Source organism: Myxocyprinus asiaticus, chromosome 46, assembly GCF_019703515.2.
Source record: "Myxocyprinus asiaticus isolate MX2 ecotype Aquarium Trade chromosome 46, UBuf_Myxa_2, whole genome shotgun sequence".
NCBI lineage: Eukaryota > Metazoa > Chordata > Actinopteri > Cypriniformes > Catostomidae > Myxocyprinus > Myxocyprinus asiaticus.
In genome coordinates this window covers 7,262,746-7,282,500 of record NC_059389.1, presented here as the reverse complement: position 1 = coordinate 7,282,500, position 19,755 = coordinate 7,262,746, and the positions used below count along the sequence as shown (strand labels likewise).

At 37.2% G+C, this 19,755-nt stretch overlaps 2 protein-coding genes and 1 pseudogene across 2 annotated transcripts in view; 1 reads left to right on the top strand and 2 right to left on the bottom strand.

Annotated features, from left to right (window-relative positions):
- polg (polymerase (DNA directed), gamma) overlaps positions 1-12,445 on the top strand; it is a 13,197-nt gene extending 752 nt beyond the window's left edge. The window contains exons 2-23 of the mRNA XM_051690073.1: positions 157-768; positions 1,124-1,319; positions 1,496-1,663; positions 4,102-4,248; positions 4,461-4,540; positions 4,634-4,816; positions 5,486-5,637; positions 5,770-5,893; positions 6,005-6,229; positions 6,390-6,507; positions 6,646-6,720; positions 7,398-7,499; positions 7,587-7,747; positions 7,853-7,906; positions 7,996-8,113; positions 8,364-8,499; positions 8,739-8,985; positions 9,429-9,551; positions 11,150-11,321; positions 11,434-11,642; positions 11,725-11,885; positions 12,139-12,445. Coding sequence (XP_051546033.1) covers positions 200-768; positions 1,124-1,319; positions 1,496-1,663; positions 4,102-4,248; positions 4,461-4,540; positions 4,634-4,816; positions 5,486-5,637; positions 5,770-5,893; positions 6,005-6,229; positions 6,390-6,507; positions 6,646-6,720; positions 7,398-7,499; positions 7,587-7,747; positions 7,853-7,906; positions 7,996-8,113; positions 8,364-8,499; positions 8,739-8,985; positions 9,429-9,551; positions 11,150-11,321; positions 11,434-11,642; positions 11,725-11,885; positions 12,139-12,215 — 3,597 coding nt within the window. The 5' untranslated portion in view covers positions 157-199 and the 3' untranslated portion in view covers positions 12,216-12,445. The remainder of the gene's footprint in view (positions 1-156; positions 769-1,123; positions 1,320-1,495; positions 1,664-4,101; positions 4,249-4,460; positions 4,541-4,633; positions 4,817-5,485; positions 5,638-5,769; positions 5,894-6,004; positions 6,230-6,389; positions 6,508-6,645; positions 6,721-7,397; positions 7,500-7,586; positions 7,748-7,852; positions 7,907-7,995; positions 8,114-8,363; positions 8,500-8,738; positions 8,986-9,428; positions 9,552-11,149; positions 11,322-11,433; positions 11,643-11,724; positions 11,886-12,138) is intronic.
- Positions 12,304-17,879, bottom strand: LOC127435682 (Fanconi anemia group I protein-like; annotated as a pseudogene).
- LOC127435681 (mucin-2-like) overlaps positions 17,774-19,755 on the bottom strand; it is a 33,560-nt gene continuing 31,578 nt past the window's right edge. The window contains exon 47 of the mRNA XM_051689319.1: positions 17,774-18,176. Coding sequence (XP_051545279.1) covers positions 17,990-18,176 — 187 coding nt within the window. The 3' untranslated portion in view covers positions 17,774-17,989. The remainder of the gene's footprint in view (positions 18,177-19,755) is intronic.

Sequence of the window (19,755 nt, the reverse complement as noted above, 5' to 3'; positions counted from 1 at the left end):
TGTTGGACCACCATTCACTTGCATTGTATGGACTCACAGAGCTGAGATATTCTTCTAAAAATCTTCATATGTGTTAAGCAGAAGAAAGAAAGTATTGAGTGAACTGTCCTTTAATATACTTAGATGTGGATTGTGAGATGCATCTTATTTTTTTAGGATCCTCCTAAAATGTCATAGTTTCAACTACTGAGGCTTTGAGATGCTGTCCCGTCTGAGGTCACGTCACTGCTGGCAGACGTTCAAACAAGCTGGCCTTGGGGTAAGATGGTGCTCTGCTTCAGTGAAGCCCAAATCCCAGCAGGGCTCAGACCAGACCTGCCTGAACCCTCTCAACATCCAGATGCTCTCCAGGAACCTGCAAGAGCAGATATTCCGGGGCCAAACTCAGGAGTACACAGAGGAGGACATTGAACGCAGTATAAGGCACTTGGAGCAACACAAACTATGGGGGAAAGAGGCGGCCCTGTTACCTGATGTGGAACTCAAATTACCCCACATGTATGGCAATGACATTGATGGACACTTCCGCATTCTCGCCCAGAAGCAAAGCCTGCCTTACCTGGAGGCGGCCAGCCAACTTCAGGGAGCACAACTTCCCAGGATGCCCAAGGAATGGGCTTGGGAAGTGGGCTGGACACGGTATGGAGCAGATGGAGAGAGACGCAGGGTGGATTTTCCAGATGAGAACGCTATTGTGTTTGATGTGGAGGTCTGCATGGCGGAAGGACATTGTCCTACGCTGGCTGTGGCGGTTTCCCCGACTGCCTGGTGAGGCTTTATTGACTATAATGTGGCACTATTCACAATGATACCATTGACATCACTGTTTTAATCGAATACAACTCAACTGATGTGTAACGTTATAGTTCACTCACAAATGAAAATTCTGCCATTATTGACTCAGACAGATTTGAAATGATTTTTCCTTTTAAGATTAATTATCCCTTTAATGTTTGATAAGATTACCAAACAGACTAACACTTATTGTTTGTACAAGTGGATTTGAATTGGTGCATTATAAAAAGCAATGTCAGTATTACCATGTATTCCAATAATGACACTAAGTTTCATGGTTAACTGAACTAACAGAAACAAAACAATATGAATATATTTGATTTTACAGGTATGCATGGTGCAGCAAGAGGTTGATAGAGGACAGGTACACCTGGTCCAGTGACCTGACACTTGCCGATCTCATCCCCCTTGAGACCCCCTCAAACTCTACCAAACCGCGGGGTGACCAATGGCAGGAGAGGCTTGTGGTCGGACACAATGTGAGCTTTGACCGGGCACACATTAAAGAGCAGTATTTATTGAAGGTATGGGACTTGTTTTTTGACGTTTTCAGCTGTTTGATGTGATCTTACCTCCATATGTGCATAATTGAATGCACAGCTATTGTATAAAATGACTAGAACTGCACTGTCCTACTGTCCTTTTCTGTATCTTTTTATGTACATTCTGTAGACATTTTTCTATGTGTGTGTTACTGCAGGGAACCAAGATGCGTTTTCTAGACACTATGAGTCTCCACATGGCTATTTCAGGACTGACGGGATTCCAGCGCTCGCTCTGGATGTCTAGCAAGTACGGCAAGAGAAGAGGCCTACAGGAGGTCAAGGAACACATGAAACGCCTTGGCCGGCGCTCTGAGGGTCCAGTGGTTTGTACAAACATAATTATTATTTTCTTGAGCAATCACATATTAGATGGAATCTAGATTAGTTCTCTCTAAATATATCCAATCTAATCAAAGACTAAAATGGTCTCTTAATATAATTTTTCTGCTAATACCATTGTAGACCATTAATAAATTCACTTTTGCATGATTTGAGTCTCTGTAAGGTTCCTATTGCCAGGCCATGGGGCTAGCAATGCATAGGTCATGCATTCGATTCTCACGGGAGACACATACTGATAAAATGTGTAGCTTGAATGTAGAGATGCACCGATGTATGGGCTGCCGATATTTACCGGCCAATTATTGATCAAATTAAAACCATCAGGCATATCGGTTATAAGCATGAAAATGCATATATGAAAAACAATGGTTTATTTATAATTATTTAGTAACACACTTTGTAAAAACTCCAGAAATAATAATAGCCACAAGATGCAGAAGGGTTGGCACTCCTAAGAACAAGTAATATGTCATTTTTGACAGTTGTGAAAGTGGAGCTTAACTATAGGCTACATGATGAGGGAAACCAACCAAAAGCAGACTTTGACTTCTGAGACATCTGTATAATATCCATTAAAGGGAAAGTTCACCAAAAAATGAACATTCTCTCATCATTTTCTCACCCTAATGCCATCCCAGATGTGTATTACTACTTCTGCTGAACATATTTTTTTATTTTTTTTAAGGTAGGTCCTTACAATGCAAGTGAATGGGTACCAAAATTTTGAAGTTCCAAAATGCACATAAAGGCAGCATAAAAGCAATCCATATGACAGTGGTTAACTCCATATATTCAGAAGCGATATAATAGGTTTGGGTGAGAAACAGATCAATATTTAAATCCTTTTTTACTATAAATTCTCCTCCATGCCAAGTAGGTGGCGATATGCACGAAGAATGCGAATTGCCAAAAACAAAAGAAGAATGTGAAAGTGAAGATTGATAGTAAAAAAGGACTTAAATATTGATCTGTTTCTCACCCTCACCTATAATATCACTTCTGAAGATATAGATTTAACCACTGGAGTCTGATTACTTTCTAATTATGCTACCTTTGTGTCCTTTAGAAGCTTAAAAATGTTTGTACCCATTCATTTGCATTGTTAGGACCTACAGAGAAAGATTCTTCTAAAAATCTTCATTTGTGTTCAGCAGAAGAAAGTCATACACATCTGGGATGGCATGAGGGTGAGTAAATGATGGGAGAATATTAATTTTTGGGTGAACTGTTCCTTTAATGCTGTGTGATTGTTTGAATTAAGATTGAAATCGCAATATGACCTTGCGCGATTACTAAACCTCAAAAGGCTGCGTTTGAAAATGTAGTCTGCATTCAGTGCTCCAGTGGCACCCTCTAGCGGTCTGGACGGCATTATCCAATATACATTATACCACATTATACAAAATTTAAAAGGGATTTTTAAGATCATGAGAAACATTTCAGTCAAGTGTTTCAAAACTTTTGACCGGTAGTGTATGTTGTTTTCAACTATAAAAACAGATTGGAAAATATGTTTTAAAAGTCTTTGGCACATAAGATGTTTCACGAAAAATGTATCTTAAGATAGTTATGTATATTTTCAGCTTTAGTGTGTCAATATGAAATATACATTTTAGACTCCCAAACATTACATTTGCAAATAGAAAAGATTAGAATAGAAGAACAGGGAGCCCTGCAACAGATGTCATGGCCCCCACAAAGCCCCCCATTGAACATCGTGTCAGTCTGAGATTACATAAAGAGACAGAAGCAATTGAGACAGCCTAAATAGATAGAAGAACTGTGGCGAATTCTCCAAGAAACTTGGAACATCCTATCTGCCAACAACCAAGAAAAACTGTGTCCTGTTGTACCTAGTAGAATTGGTGCTGTTTTAAAGGCAAAGGTGGCCAAACCAAATATTGATTTAGCTTTTTTTATGTTTACTGGACTTTGTATGACATTAAGTGATAAATAAAAACTATTTATGTCATTATTTTTGAAGACATCCTTACTATGCAATATTTTTCACCAGTGCCTAAAACTTTTGCACAGTGCTGTACAAAATAACTTTTTTCATATCAGTCATCATGTTATCGTTTCTTTTTATCTTCTATTTATCTTTTTATTGTGTCTCTCTTTAAAATTTTGGCCTGTCATGTGTTCAACAATCCAATCCATGTTCAGTGAAATTATTTATTGTTATAACATTTAAAAAATGTACCTTGTTGTACATTTAAAAGCATAATTCCCATGTTAAACAATGATCTGATTACAAAATAAGGTAAGTGGCAAAATATCAGTATCGGCCTATAGTTTTTATTAAAATTGGCATCGGCCCAAAATGTTCATATTGGTGTATCCCTACTTCAAATCACTTGGGATAACAGTGTCTTCGAAATGCATAAATGTGAATTAAATGGGTCTTTCATTGGTGTAGATCGGCTCGTGGGAATGGGTTAATATCAGTAGTATTAATAATCTTGCTGATGTTCACGCCCTGTACGTGGGAGGAGAACCACTCAAGAAAGAAGCAAGAGACGTGTTTGTGAAGGGCACCATGTCTGACGTCAGGACCAACTTCCAGGTAAGCAGAAAAGTTTTGAGGTTCTACAAAATGAAATATTTATACTTGTAGATCCATTAATGTCCTTATTCTGGTACAACAAACAACTCTACAGGTCATAAACAATGAAGATAAATTAAGGAATGCATGATTATTCAAATAAGTAAAGGAGTAGACTGATGAATAACTCTTCTATTGTCTTATTTCTCTGGTTTGCTTCTATGGAACTTTAGGAGCTGATGCAGTATTGTGCTCTTGATGTTCTGGCCACACATGAGGTCTTCACACAGCAGCTGCCTCTTTTTATGGAGAGGTATGAGGACCTGATATTTGCATAATCCTGCCCCTCAACTCTACTCAGTCAAATCTTGTAGTTAAGCGATAAAACTATTCTGCATTTCTGTAGGTGTCCTCACCCAGTGACACTTGCAGGTATGCTGGAAATGGGCATGTGCTACCTTCCTGTCAATCAGAACTGGGGGCGGTACTTGGAAGATTCACAGGACACGTATGAGGAGCTGCAGAGAGAGATGAAGAAATCGTTGATGATTCTGGCTGATGATGCCTGTCAGTTATTGCAGGATGATCGGTAAACAAAATTTTTGTTGTTGTATTTTTTTTAAATGTATGTGCCGTAATGTCCCAATAGATTTTATACAGCATGAAACCAAATATGCTAATTATATTTGGAAGACATTAGAGGTTGACCGATAGTGGATAACTAAAGTGGTGGAAAAGGCCGATAACGATTAATCGTCCTATAATTTGTAAAATTGGTTTGTAGAATGCAAATTTTTTTTTAGTCTTTCCTTACTATGACGGGCACAGACATAGAGACTACAAGAGTCCAAAATGAATAAAATCCGAGACGCAGTTTATTTTTCAACCAAAATCCTAATAATAGCCAAAAAATTAACTTTTTTTCTTTGCATGCCCTCACTTCAATTTAGAATACTTGATTGTCTAATCAAAATAATAAAATATGCATTGAAGTGAGGATTAAAAAAAAAAATGAATATTGTCAATGATGAAAGATTCAAATACAGCAAATCCCCATGCGATTGTAAATCACACATAAAAAAGAAAAACTATCGGTAACTATCGGTATACATTTTTGCCGATAACCGATAGTTCCAAAAAACAACTATCTGCATTGATTAGTCAGTAAAACCGATATATCGGTCTACGTCTAGAAAACATGATATAACAGTGGTTAGTGCTTGATAATCTTATGTTTGGTGTTGATCTTGCTTTCCAGGTACAAAGAGGATCCCTGGCTCTGGGATTTGGAGTGGGACGTTCAAGATTTCAAACAGAAGAAAATGCCTGTAAGCAAGAAGAAAGCCAAACAGGAGGCAGAAGCAGCAGCAGCAGCAGCAAATACAAATGTACACAAAGACTGGGACATGGGTATGTTTTCATTATACATTCGATCTTGTCTCTTCATAATGAAGATATGTTATTTCCTGGACATCCTAAAACCTCCTCGTGCTGATTTTTGGATTGCATATTAGTGGTAACATTGTTTACCTGCTGTTACAGATCCTGGTCCTCCTTTAGAAGAGGAGGAGGAAAGTCCAGACCCCAGCAGAGAACTAGTGCAGAGACTAAAGGAGACTGTTAGCTGCCTGCCAAAGAGGAGACAACACTTACCTGCCCACCCCAGGTGCGTGCTGTCCCCGCTGGCTGATTTGATTCTACATAGCAAGTGAGCACATTTTGCATAAATACCTAGTTATATAGCATAACTATAAACACATTCCTCCTTTTTTGTCAGCTGGTACCGTAAACTGTGTGTGAAGATGTCTGAGGCAGAGGACTGGTCTCCTGGAGCCAGTCTCATCAGTCTACAAATGAGGGTCACGCCCAAGCTGATGGGCCTCACGTGGGACGGCTTTCCCCTGCATTACACAGACCAGCACGGCTGGGGTTACCTGGTGCCAGGCCGCAGAGATAACCTAGAAATATCAGAAGACACTGAGGGACCCGTATGCCCCTACAGGTAAAATAAAATGCCAATAAGGACTGTGTTAGGATGCATGCCATATGTTCATTCTGAAAATATGGAGTGGCCTATCTTTGTGCACTAAGAAGTCAGCTTTTTCCCTTTAACTTTAAATCTACACCAACTGGCACTGCTGAAACTTTTGATGGTTTTCTAGGGTGATTGAGAGCATCTATAAGGAGTACTGTGAGCAAAAGGGGAAGGAACAGCCTCAGTGTCTGGACAGCCAGCCTTCTGATCACATCATGTTGACTGACAGTGCAGTATGGCAAACAGTAAGAGCCTGGATAGAACTTTCTTCCCAAAAACCATGGTGGTAGATAACATGCTTACAGATGCTCTTAATGATATAAATGGCCCATATCTGAATTTTTGTGAGAGTTTAGAAAGGGTTTGTGTGCTTGTGTGTGTAGGTTGAAGAAGTGAGTCGTCTGGAGGTGTATGATGATGACATACTGAGTGCATCAGTCTCATCCAAGAGGACCAAGGTTAGGTTCATTATAGTAACCAAAAAGAAATCACAAAATGACATTAAGCAGCATTTTTAATAACACCTGTATTAATTTTTTATGGTATTAAACATCAAACATTATTTTAAAATTGCATATTGTAAAATGATTATTTTTTCAATTGTGTATATATATTTAAAATTTTATAAAATATTAAATAAGTTTATTAAAATATTTGATTAAAAATGTTATCTGTTTAAAATAGTTTTAATATTATTTTAAATAAGAAACAATATTTAAATATTAAATTCACATATTTGAGCAATATATAACAACATAATTTAAGTATTTTAAATATTATTTTAAACATGAAATAGTATTTAATGTAATATTAAATTATTGTATAAAATAAAATAATTGAGCAAAAATATATCATTGAAGTATTTTAAATATTTCAAATATGTAATAGTATTTAATATTAAATTATTATATTACAATATTTGAACAAAAATATATTAACAATTTAATATTTAAATATCAAATTGTATTTAAGTATTAAATTATATTAAAATATTAGAGCAAAAATAGATTAACAATTTTAAAATATTAGGGAATTTATTACTTACGGTTATTTTAAAAGTTGAAAATATAAAGTTTCAACAATTATATTTTTTCATGTTTGTGATGAGTAATAATAGTTTTGTTTTTTTCTTTAGCTAGTTCAAAACGGGAACAGTGACTGTCCTTATCACCATGGAAATGGACCATACAATGATGTCAGCATCCCTGGGTGTTGGTTCTTCAAACTGCCTCATAAGGTGCATTTCTTCTTTTAACTCTTTTGCCAATCCATACAATGTTGTCATATAGCTCTTCTCAGCAAAAATGACCTATTGGAATCACAGGATGGAAATGAGAACAACGTTGGTAGCCCGTTTTCCAAAGACTTCCTGACTAAAATGGAGGATGGTACACTTCAGGCCGGACGGGGTGGCACAAATGCCACACGGGCACTGGAAATCAACAAGATGATCTCATTCTGGAGGAATGCACAAAAACGCATCAGGTTTGAGACTTCCAAATTCCTGTTTTGGCACTTTGGAATGTCTGGATGGTGCTTAAACCTGATATATTTGATCTGAAATTCTTTTATTTTGTCTTGTCTGTGCAGTTCTCAAATGGTAGTATGGGTTCGGAAAGAAGAACTGCCACGTGCTGTTATTAAGTATGCCGGTGGTACATCTTCTAATACATCTAGTTCATACCTTTCTAAATACCATGTGTCATGTGACCATCTCTTTGCTCCACCATCAGACATGATGACTATGATGAGGAAGGACAGTATGGAGCCATTTTACCTCAAGTCATCACAGCTGGGACTGTCACTCGTCGAGCTGTAGAGCCGACATGGCTGACTGCAAGTAACGCTCGAGTAAGACAGCAATAATGATCCATACATTTTTTTACTTTGTTTTTTTAACCAGTTATAAACAGACAGTTTATTTGAAAAGTTAAAGTGAGTGAAAGTCATGAATTCACATGAATGCTTATTGTCTTTTTAAGCTAAATAATGCTGTAATAGTTACAGTAAGACACTTGGCTTTTGACTGTAGCTATCAGAAAACTGTCCCATCTGTTTCAATATGGAGTAGCATTTAAAATCTTTGTGTGTGTATTTGCAGAGAGATCGTGTAGGCAGTGAACTGAAGGCTATGGTGCAGGTGCCTCCTGGTTATAACCTGGTGGGAGCAGATGTGGACTCTCAAGAGCTGTGGATCGCTGCTGTGCTGGGCGAAGCTCACTTTGCTGGGATGCATGGTATTTCAGATGCCAATGTTTCTATTTATTACATGTCCAAGACAGATATTGATATCTAAAATGCAAATTCTCTAAAGATAGTAGCCCATGGTGACTTCCTTTGAAGATGGATCTGAGCCTCTTATGTTGGAATTTATCTAAAGGGCAAGGCAGATCACGACGGCCCTGTAAATTCAAAATATGTGCCCTGGCTTAGGTATAAGGTCACCCTTATATCATTCTTAATCTCTGTTTTGCAGGCTGCACAGCGTTTGGTTGGATGACACTCCAGGGAAAGAAAAGTCAGGGCACAGACCTGCACAGTCGTACAGCAGACGCAGTGGGCATCAGCCGCGAGCACGCCAAAGTGTTCAACTATGGACGGATTTATGGAGCTGGCCAGCCATTTGCGGAGCGACTGCTCTTGCAGTTCAACCACCGACTGAGCCAAGAGGAAGCAGCTAGTAAAGCGCGACAGATGTACGCATTTACCAAAGGCCTGCGCAGGTAGGCTGAAAACCCTTCAAGGTATTCAGTTTTTTTCTTCCAGGACTAAAATTGAAGGAGAAAGGTTTTTTTTTCCGAATGCCTTGCTGTCAGACAATTAATTGCGTCAATGAATTGATGGGTAAAATCATGGGTAGAATTTGTCCCTCATGATAGCCTCTTGTTATTTATTTTTTTCCACATAGCTCATTACAAATGAAAATGTAAATGAAAAAACAAGCCTCTGTGCTTAAATCCATCAAAAAAGTTTGGGTAAACACATGCGCCAAAGTGTATGCAAGCTGAATGGCAATAACTTATATATATATATATATATATAGTTCAAATTAATTTGTTGCAACTGCTCTACTGATCCCTGACACTGATCTGACTTGTGCCCCTCAGGTAATTTTAAGTTGGAGACCTCTGGTTTATGTTACTAATAATAACTATTGTTTGGACAGGTACCACCTGTCTGAGGAAGGTGAATGGTTGGTGAAAAAGTTGAATATGGAGGTGGAGAGAGATGAGGATGGCACAATCTCACTGCAGGAGTTACGCAAGATCTCAAAACTGGCAGCTCAAAGGTCAGCTGACTACCTTGTTATACAAACCATTTTTTGACTTTGTTTCTGTAATGTACATCCAAATGTTTAGTGGTTTTACATCTAAATGCTTTAAAAGTCCAGTTACGAGCATAGTGGCAATGTTCCCAATAAGGTCATGAAAAACCTGGGAATATCAGGGAATTTTAAAGTAAGGATTTACGGGGAGATGGGCGAGGTGGCGGCGTTTGAGGAGATGTTTTTTTAGAAGGCTGGGGAAATGGGATTTGTTTGTCAAGAAGTGGGGGGGTTATTTAGGTTTTTTTTATGGTTCTCAGGGAATGGCTGTGGAGAGGGATTTGTAGTTTATTTGGGTATGTGTTTTAATGATTTTGTTTGAATGTCTATCTTGTTTTTTTTTTGTTTTTTTTTAATGTATTTTATTTTGATGATTTAATTGTTGGTGACCACAGTACTGCATGTTTGGGGGTTGGGGGTGATAATGTCAATAATTGATTCCATTTTTTATGTTGTGTTTGTATGTTTTATTTTTGGAATCAATAAAATTGTTAATAACACAAAGTAAGGATTTCCAGGCCTGGAAAAGTGGAAATTAGTCAAAAAAAATAAATAAAAAATAAAAAAATAAAAACAGGGAAAAGTCATTGAAATTAGTTAAATCTATAAGAAATAAATGAAAAAAAAAAAAAAGAAAATAGGAAAAAAAGTCATGAAAATGAGTTAAATCTAAAAAATAAAAAACAAAAAAATCAGACAAAGGTCATTGTTTTAGATTTAACTCCTTTCATTTATGGAAGTTATTTAAATAGAAAGTAATTAAAAAGAGTTCAATCTAAACAAAATTCTTGAAAAGTCATGTATTGACATGTATTACAATCTGAAATCAGAAAAGTCAAAAAAATAATTGAAATGAGTTAAATCTCAAAAATCGGGGTAAATTTCATGGAAATTTGTTATATTAAAAACATTCATGGAAATAAGTTGAATCTAAAAAAATCAGGGAAAATTCAGGAAAATGAGTTAAATCCCCCCAAAATCGGGGTAAATTTCAATCTGTTACATGTACAAAATTCATGGGAATAAGTTGAAGAAGAAAAAAAAAAAAAAAAAATCAGGGTAAATTCATGGAAATTAGTTACATTTCCAAAATCAGGGTAAACTCATGGAAACAAGAAGTTACATTCCCAAAATTTGCGAATTAAACACTTCAGCTTTAAATTTCAAAACAATCAGGTTAAAGTCATGGAAATTAATTGAATCTAAAGTCAGTAAAAAGTTGTTGAAATTTCTATTGTGAAAATAGAATTTTATAGGTATGATCTACTCTAAACTATTTCCAGTGGAAAATAGTTTAGAGAAGTCTCCAATTTAAAATTACCTGGGGGCCACTAGTCAGGTCAGTGTCAGGGGTCAGTTGAACAAATACAAGAAAAATTGTGGTAAAGTCATGGAAATCCATTGGTCGAAAAGTGTGGGAACCCTGTAGAGGCCATGTTGCTATATTTATCTCTTCATAAAATTGAGCAGATGTCTAACTTCTATAATCAATGATGGCTAAAATGAGACATAAAAAATGCTGTTTGTCTAACAGGTGTCTGCATGTTTTATACTTCCTGTAGTTCCTGCAGGAAAAGGAAGTGGAATCTTACAGGTCAGCGCGTGTGGGCGGATGGTACTGAATCAGAGATGTTCAACAAGCTGGAGAGTATCGCTCACTCTGAGGAACCAGCAACTCCAGTGCTGGGCTGCAGGATCTCCAGAGCTCTGGAACCTTCTGCCGTTAAAGATGAGGTGAGTGAGCGTCTGTCATCTTAAGATTTAACATTCAAGAATGTTGTTTGTGACCTGTTTCAAATTCAGAATGTTATTACAATATTAAACAAGTACAATGCTTGTATTGTAGTTCATAACCAGCAGGATAAACTGGGTGGTGCAGAGTTCAGCGGTGGACTATCTTCACCTAATGCTGGTGGCCATGCGGTGGCTATTCGAGGAACATGATATAGATGGGCGCTTCTGTATCAGTATTCACGATGAGGTGCGTTACCTGGTGCAGAGCGAGGATCGCTACAGAGCTGCTTTGGCCCTACAGATTGCAAACCTGCTTACGAGGTGAAGACCAACTTCTAATTTCTGCCTTACACTTGACATTATCCTGTAAAATCAACGTCTGAAAACAACTGTCTGTCCACAGGTGTATGTTTGCCTATAAACTGGGAATGAAGGATCTGCCTCAGTCAGTGGCTTTCTTCAGTGCTGTAGACATTGATCAGTGCTTACGGAAGGAGGTGACGATGGACTGCATGACTCCATCAAATCCTACAGGAGTGGAACGGAGATATGGAATACCACAAGGTGAGATTAATCATAAACTGAGTGACATAAAACTGTCACTGCCAAGTTATGACATATATATTTATTAAGATTATAGCAGCAGTGTTTTGAACTTCAAGACTCCTTATTTAGGACTAAAAGTGATCTTCACAAACTCATGTAAAATAAAAGACAGCAAAGTATTAGTTCAACAAGAAATGGGCATATAATTACATACGTGTTGCCCAAAACAATTATGATGAATATAATATGTATCTTGTTTTTATACCAACAGGTGAGGCCTTGGAAATTTACCAGATTCTTGAGATTACCAAAGGATCTTTGGCCAAGGAAAATAACAAGATCCAATAATATCTGTGATATATAACAAAGGATAACACTCTATGGGCTCCTTGTGTGAATTTGGAAAAGATGAATGAATGGGGTGAAAGTGTACTTTTCACTGCTTCCTCCTCTTTTTCCTGGGTGCCTGATTTTCCTCTGAAGGCTGAGAATTTTCAGTCTCGCATCATTGAGGAAAACCAAGCCAACAGCTGTCTCACAGAACTGACAGTTTAAACAGCCACACCTGCTGGCTTTCATCCTGCTGTTGTTCGTGTTCCTGCAGTGCAGCTTCCAGAGTTACAGCATTGATTCTGAAGTCTCTTGAAGTGCTCAGTTTCATGTACTGCATCAGATTGACCTGCAGAGGGCACCACATGTGTATATATATATATATATATATATATATATATATATATATATATATATTCACAGACGTGCCTCCATGTTTGCTGCTGCTGCATAGGCTGGGAATATAGCCAGGGTCAAAAAAATTCCCCTACAAGGACTTTACCTTTGATTTCATGGAGAGTGAGAAACTTTTCATACTGTTCAATGTTGAAAATGGGGTTCGGGATGGCTTCAGCCTCTCTGAGAACTTTAGCCTTGGAAAATAAAAATCAAAGCTGATGTAAGTTCAACACGTTGCACTAAGAGCATTTTTCCCCTTTCCTCCCCAATTTGGAATGCCCAATTCCCAATGTGCTTTTTTAAGTCCTCGTGGTCGCGTAGTGATTCGCCTCAATCCGGGTGGTGGAGGATGAATCCCAGTTGCCTCCGCACATCTTATCACTTGGCTTGTTGAGCGTGTTGCCACGGAGACATAGCGCGTGTGGAGGCTTTACGCCATCCACCGTGGCATCCGCGCTCAACTCGCCACGCGCCCCACCGAGAACGGACCACATTATGGTGACCACGAGGAGGTTACCCCATGTAACTCTACCCTCCCTACCGGGCCAATTTGGTTGCTTAGGAGACCTGGCTGGAGTCACTCGGCACACCCTGGGATTCGAACTAGCGAGCTAGTGAACTCCCGGGGTGGTAGCCAGCGTCTTTTACCACTGAGCTACCCACATTACTCTTGAAACATTCTTAATTGCATTGCATGACAAAGCATTATTACAAGTGAAAATGGTTCTTACTGATGCAGCTGCGACAGCATCATCTTTTTTTCTTCTTTTCGTCTTTTCTGGGTCTCCTGCCGTCAGCTCTCCACTCTGTAAAAGAGGACCATTTAACACTGCATTAGCCTCAGTGCCAGAAGTTTGAAAATGGCATACAGTGCATAGACAGTAAACACATATCTGTACATACGTGATGGAACAGTAACACTGAGGAGTCAAGGGAGACCCGGACAGCTTTTTTGGTTAAAAACATGAGATGTTTACAAAAGGTAATTTAAATAGAATTAAAATCTCAGGCAGGGAAGAAATATTTGGTGCATTCCACAAGTTGAATAAACCCCAAACCTGAAATTTTCATTAATTACTTTAGAATCTTGATCCTTGAAGCTAGTGTTCGTGTGATCAATGCATACAAATTCAGATTGAGGATCTATATGGATACTATATATCATTATCTACAATATTGTTTCACCATTTTTCTTGACTTTAAAATTTGAAGGCTTATTGTCCACTCAGACTGAATCTGAAAAACATGTTTATTTTTAACTGTTTATAATCTTAATATGAAACATCTCTACCAGTAGGGTTGGGTATTGATAGTTTTCCTGATTTGATTCCGATTCGATATCGATTCATATGGGTATATTTCAGTTATAATATCCATTTGATTACATATATAAGTTATTCTCTTCCAGCTAATGCTGTTAATTATACAGGGGACCTTCTGAATAGGTACATTACAAAATATTAATTTTTATAAATTATATATATTTTTGGTCATGCTTTAGCTTTTAAAAAATTTACAAACCCATGTACTCCAATAAATATGAAATTATATTGCATATATAAAATTTTGTTACACGTTGCATAATTTATACTATTAACATTGATTTGTAGAACATGTGCTAAAAATCAGAGTAATGCTTTACAACAAGGTTCCATTTGTTAACATGAACTAACAATAAACAATTCTTAAGCATTTATTAATTTAATGTTAATTTCAACATATAGTAATACATTTTGAAAATCAAAAGTTGTATGTTAACAGTTAATGCACTATGAACTAACAATGAACAACAGTATTTTAATGAACTAACATTAAAGGTGCTATATGTAAGACTGACAACAAGCGTTTGAAATGGGTACTGCAGTCCAAATTCAAAATATTGTTGAGTTGTCTGCCCCACCCCAGACTCTAAGCTCATGCGAGTTGCCAGAATGTTGACATGCAAATTAGCCAACTCAGCATTTGTTTTAAAGGATTTCTGGGCTTTAAGCTGTCTCCATCTTCCAAAGGCATCTCCAATATTTATCCTTGTTTTACTATGCCTCTGGTCATGGTGGTTTTTAGAGGGATGGTGAGGATTTTTAGGTCGGGTGGAATCTGTAATCTCTGATCCAGTTTGTTTGCTGGCTTCCATGGTGGCAGCACGCAGTGTTGTTTGCCTGCAAACTTGGTCAAATCTGGCAACCTGGCAGTGTTGAAATACTATTGGTGAGTGGACGGGATCACACATAACAAAACATAAACCGAAATTCCGGCCAGGAATGGAAACTCCAATGCAGAATATACTGGCTGTAGCATTGTTTTCAGAGAAGCCAGTATTTCAACTTAGTATGTTTCCTAATTCTCTAATGACATATTATGGTCATTTTATGATTTAGTACAGTAAAAATATTACATATAGCACCTTTAACAAAGATTAATAAATTATGTAAAACAAATATTTTTAATTGTTAGTTCATGTTACCTAATGCATTAACTAATGTTAACGAATGAAACATTGTAATGTGTTACCAAAATCAGCACTGTCTCTAGGAAAACTGGCAGTTCTGTAAAGAGCATCTTTAAAGGTGCACTCAGTAACTTTTGTCATTGTGTCATCTTGGACTTACACTGACACCTAGCGGCTTGGATGCAGCATAATTTAAAATCAATAGTTTTCAGTTTCAGATGCCATTGTCAAAATGTAGTATTCACAGTCAGCCATGATTACTTTAATCAGTGAGTGAAAGTGTCAAATAACAGGATGGTTACTGAGATTAAGCGAGTAGTATTTGGCTGGTCATGTGATTCTAACATGGCAGCCCCCATGTGTGGACCCTCTCCATGTAGAATAAAACAGCTTTTATAAGGTTACTGATATGACTAGAGTCTTCATTTTAATGAGAGTGCTCATGATTTCCTACATATATTGCAAAATTACAGTTCTTGTCTTTAGGAGTTAAACTTTTTTAATGAGGTATACATTACTAAGTGCACATTTAAATGAGTGCATAGTAACAAGAGAGGACTCGAATGGCTTGTTTACCTAATCCATGCTATTCTTGATTAGAATTAAATGTTTATGTTTTGTTTTTGATCAACAATTGACTAAAGAACAGAAAGGATATTAAGAGACATTATTCAGTGACAAATGGATTGTGTGGATCTCATCTTTGGACACATTTTTCAAGGAAAGAGTCAAATCAAACTTTTACTCTCAAAATGCAGTGAAAGAATCTTACTGCTAAACTTCTTAGCCAACATATTACTCAATCACTGGCCAGTGAAATCTGAACATTTACCAGCCAGCACTTAATCACAGACATTTTTAGTCGCATAGTGTGAAATTTGTTCTCAAATACAAGAGATTTACTTGCATAGTACAGAGTTGCACAAATAGCAAAATATCGATCTTGAGATTTAAGAATCTAGATCGAGATCGTTCTAATGAAGATTGTGATGCATCTGAAAATCATTATTTTACCCAGTCCTAGTTACCAGGGTGCAAAAACAAAATGTCTAACGGTTAACTTTATATAAATAATATTGGAGTGATTCATATCAGCAGCCTAAATAAGTAAATGTAATAAAAACTGCTCACCAGTTTCTCCAGTCGTGCAGGGAGTTGGCCAGGCTGGGTTGCACACAACTGGATATACTAAGAAAAGAAAAATGAACTTGAAGATTTAAAAAGACTATAATTCAAAAATATTACTGAAGTAAGGTCCAGATGTGTTTGTGTGCATTTAGTACAGTACTTACATATTTGGTAAGTGTTCTGAGGATGCTGTAGTTTCAGCTGAGTTCTCTCATCAGTGTGTCTGAGCAGGGTCCTGTGGGCAGGGAGGTCTGAACTCATGTAAAGCTGTTAACAATGTCCCCAACTGAATCATGATGGCCTTCTCAATTGGGTCCTGCTGACCAAGTGTCTGTTGGGTACTTCCTAATAAATGTACACACAGTAAGTTCTCACAGTGTTGTCTAAGAGAATAAAGCATGACCCATTGTTTTGGGGCGTGTATGTGTGTGTGTGTGTGTGAGAGTGCGTGTACACGTGTGTTACCTGAGGTTGTTCTGTCTGAGCTTATCTGGCCTTTCTTCTTGGCAATCAGCCAGTAAACTTCATCCAACACCTTTCCAACCTGACACAAGACTAAAAGCTGAACAGGAAGAGATGCAAACAGCAGAGGATTAGAGGATTCTAAACTAGTTATTGTGACTTCTTGTGCAAAATGTGAGTCTGTACAGAGTGGAGATTAAATGTGTACTCTTACGGTAGTGGAAGCAACTGTCTTCGAGCTGACGATAGCAAAGTGGGACTGTTTCTCCACCTCTACGTCCTGCTCAAAGACAGAGATGGTTATTCTAATGTCCTAAGATCAAATGTGAAGTCTTCAAGTTTACGTTTTTCTGATATAACTAGCCCCTTTAATAACCAAAATTGTTTTAGTAGAGCTGTCGAAATTAACATTAACACATGCGATTAATAAAATGTTTAATGCGTTAATGTTTCTTAAATTGCGATTAACGCATTTACCAATTTTTAAATTCGATTCTGATCATTGCTTTGGGTAAGAAACAGATCAATATTTAAATCCTTTAATATAAATCCAGAATGGCTTCTGAAGATATGGATTCAACCACTGGAGCCATAAGGATTACTTTTATGCTCTCTTTATGTGCTTTTTGGACCTTCAAAGTTCTGGCCACCATTCACTTGCATTGTATGGACATACAGAGCTGAAATATTCTACTTAAAATCTTCGTTTGTGTTCTGCAGAAGAAAGAAAGTCATACACATCTGGGATGGCATGAGGGTAAATGAGTAAATGAGAGAACTTTCATTTTTAGGTGAACTATCTCTTTAAAGGACAAGCAGCGTCAAAACAGAGCATTTCAGAGGGTGGAAAATGATAATTTTTTTTTGTAAAACATGACTTTTCTTTTCTTTGTGTGTGTGTGTGTGTGCAAAAACTTTACTAATATTATAAGTGAACCTCAAGGAGCATATTAAAATAAAAATAAAAAACCTGCCATAACCCATTTATATCATTCACAGGTTTTTTAAATAAAAAAATCCAGTGGACATAAATTGTTGCTGACTGATTGCTTTATTGTGTTCATCATTAATTTCATTAAAAGAGCAAAAAGCTTTGAAAGAATTTTAAAATTTCTTTCATTATAAAATAAAAGGCAAAATTAGTAAAAGTGAAAACCATACCCCTAGAATAAAAACATGAATTATTTATTTTCTTTCTCCAAAACCATCCTACACTCAACCTTATTTGCAATTGCTGAGTTCATTCATCCAAATAATGTTGTTCCTAAATGTGATACATAGTTGAATCATGCTTAAATCAGCAATAATAGAAGCAAGGTTTGGCAGACTTTGAATCTTCAAATGTCAGCATCTTTTATCCGGTCCTCAGGCTGTGTTGTTCTTCACAAACTGTAGGTGTACATTTGCAGCTCTCAATGTAGTCATATTTATGAAGAATCTCGCTGTCATTGGGACACCTCAGCTTGACCTGCATAGAGATGGTTTTCATCTCGCGGCAGCAAGAACAGCTGTGCATCATGTGGTTATTTTCCATTGAATATCTGTGCAGGTTTACAAGAAAACACCAGTTAGCTGAATGTGCTCTTAGTGGATTCTGATATCATTGTGAGTTATTATCTGAAAGTGCAGCTGTGTGTGTATATGCTCAGTATGCAGGGATAAGCTACTGGTCTGGATAACGGAGACATCTTAGAATGAGAAGGGTCACTCGTATTCTTATGAATGGGACAATCCAAATGCTAAATGGCAGCTGTAGGATTGGAAGTCCTGCTACAGTTACAAGCACCTGTTTGACAGAGACTGGCCGAGTTTGTAATGGCATAGTACCATACTACTCTTACTTTTTTACGTCTTTGCATTGATATGAGCCTTAGCTGGATTTTTGCATGATTTGAGGTAAACAAACACAATTTTTGCGACCATTGTTTTTAAATTTGATTGCTGAATTGAAATATGTTTCTTGTAGGCAAAGCAGTACTTGAATCAATTGAATCAGCTTTCACGAGTTGGGTGGAAAAGTGACTTGACTTGCCTTAATAGGATTTTGGTAATAATCAAATCTGTTGCCAGATCATTCTTATTTTCAGAAAAGTGTGCACACTATACATTCAGGCAGCTTGGTTATTCAAGCAAACAGCAAAAGGTTTGGGCAAATTCTTTTCTAAGCTGTATTATGAGAATGGAGGCAGGAAGAGATCAGTATTTATGGTTTAACTGATGTGCTAAATTTAATGAAAAATCTTGGTTTAATTAGCTGTAATCCAAGATATTCAATGTGTGCTTTTTCTGGAGTCTCAGATGTTTGCATCAGGAAATATGATGCTGCAAAACTGATGTTAAAGTCAACATTTATTAGGAACACTATGGTCCTAATAAAGTGCCCGACGTGGTCTTCTGCTGTTGTAGCCCATCTGCCTCAAAGTTCGCTGTGTTGTGCATTCTGAGATGCTATTCTGCTCACTACAATTGTACAGAGTGGTTATCTGAGTTACGGTAGCCTTTCTGTCAGCTCGAACCAGCCTGGCCATTCTCCATTGACCTCTCTCATCAACAAGGCGTTTCCATCTGCAGAACTGCTGCTCATTGGATGTTTTTTGTTTCTGGCACCATTCTGAGTAAACTCTAGAGACTGTTGTGTGTGAAAATCCCAGGAGATCAGCAGTTACAGAAATACTCAAACCAGCCTGTCTGGCAACAGCAATCATGCCATGGTCCAAATCACTGAGATCACATTTTTCCCCATTCTGATGGTTGATGTGAACATTAACTGAAGCTCCTGACTTGTATCTGCATGATTTTAATGCATTGCACTTCTGCCACATGATTAGCTTATTAAACAATTGCATGATTAGGTGTACCTAATAAAGTGCTCAGTAAGTTTATTTTCCAGTAAGTTAAAAAAAGCCATTTCAGAGGCAGAGCAAATTATTACTTTTTGATAAAAGATTACCATTTTGTTTCTTGGAAATAACATGCACTCATGCACAATAAGATCAGGAATGTGCATTAAAAAAGTACATTTTGTCAATTATGATTTCATATTGACTTTAACCAGAAATTAACATAAAAGTGATGTGTTTTGCTTTTAGTGAGCACCAATATGTGTGTATGTCGTTGTTT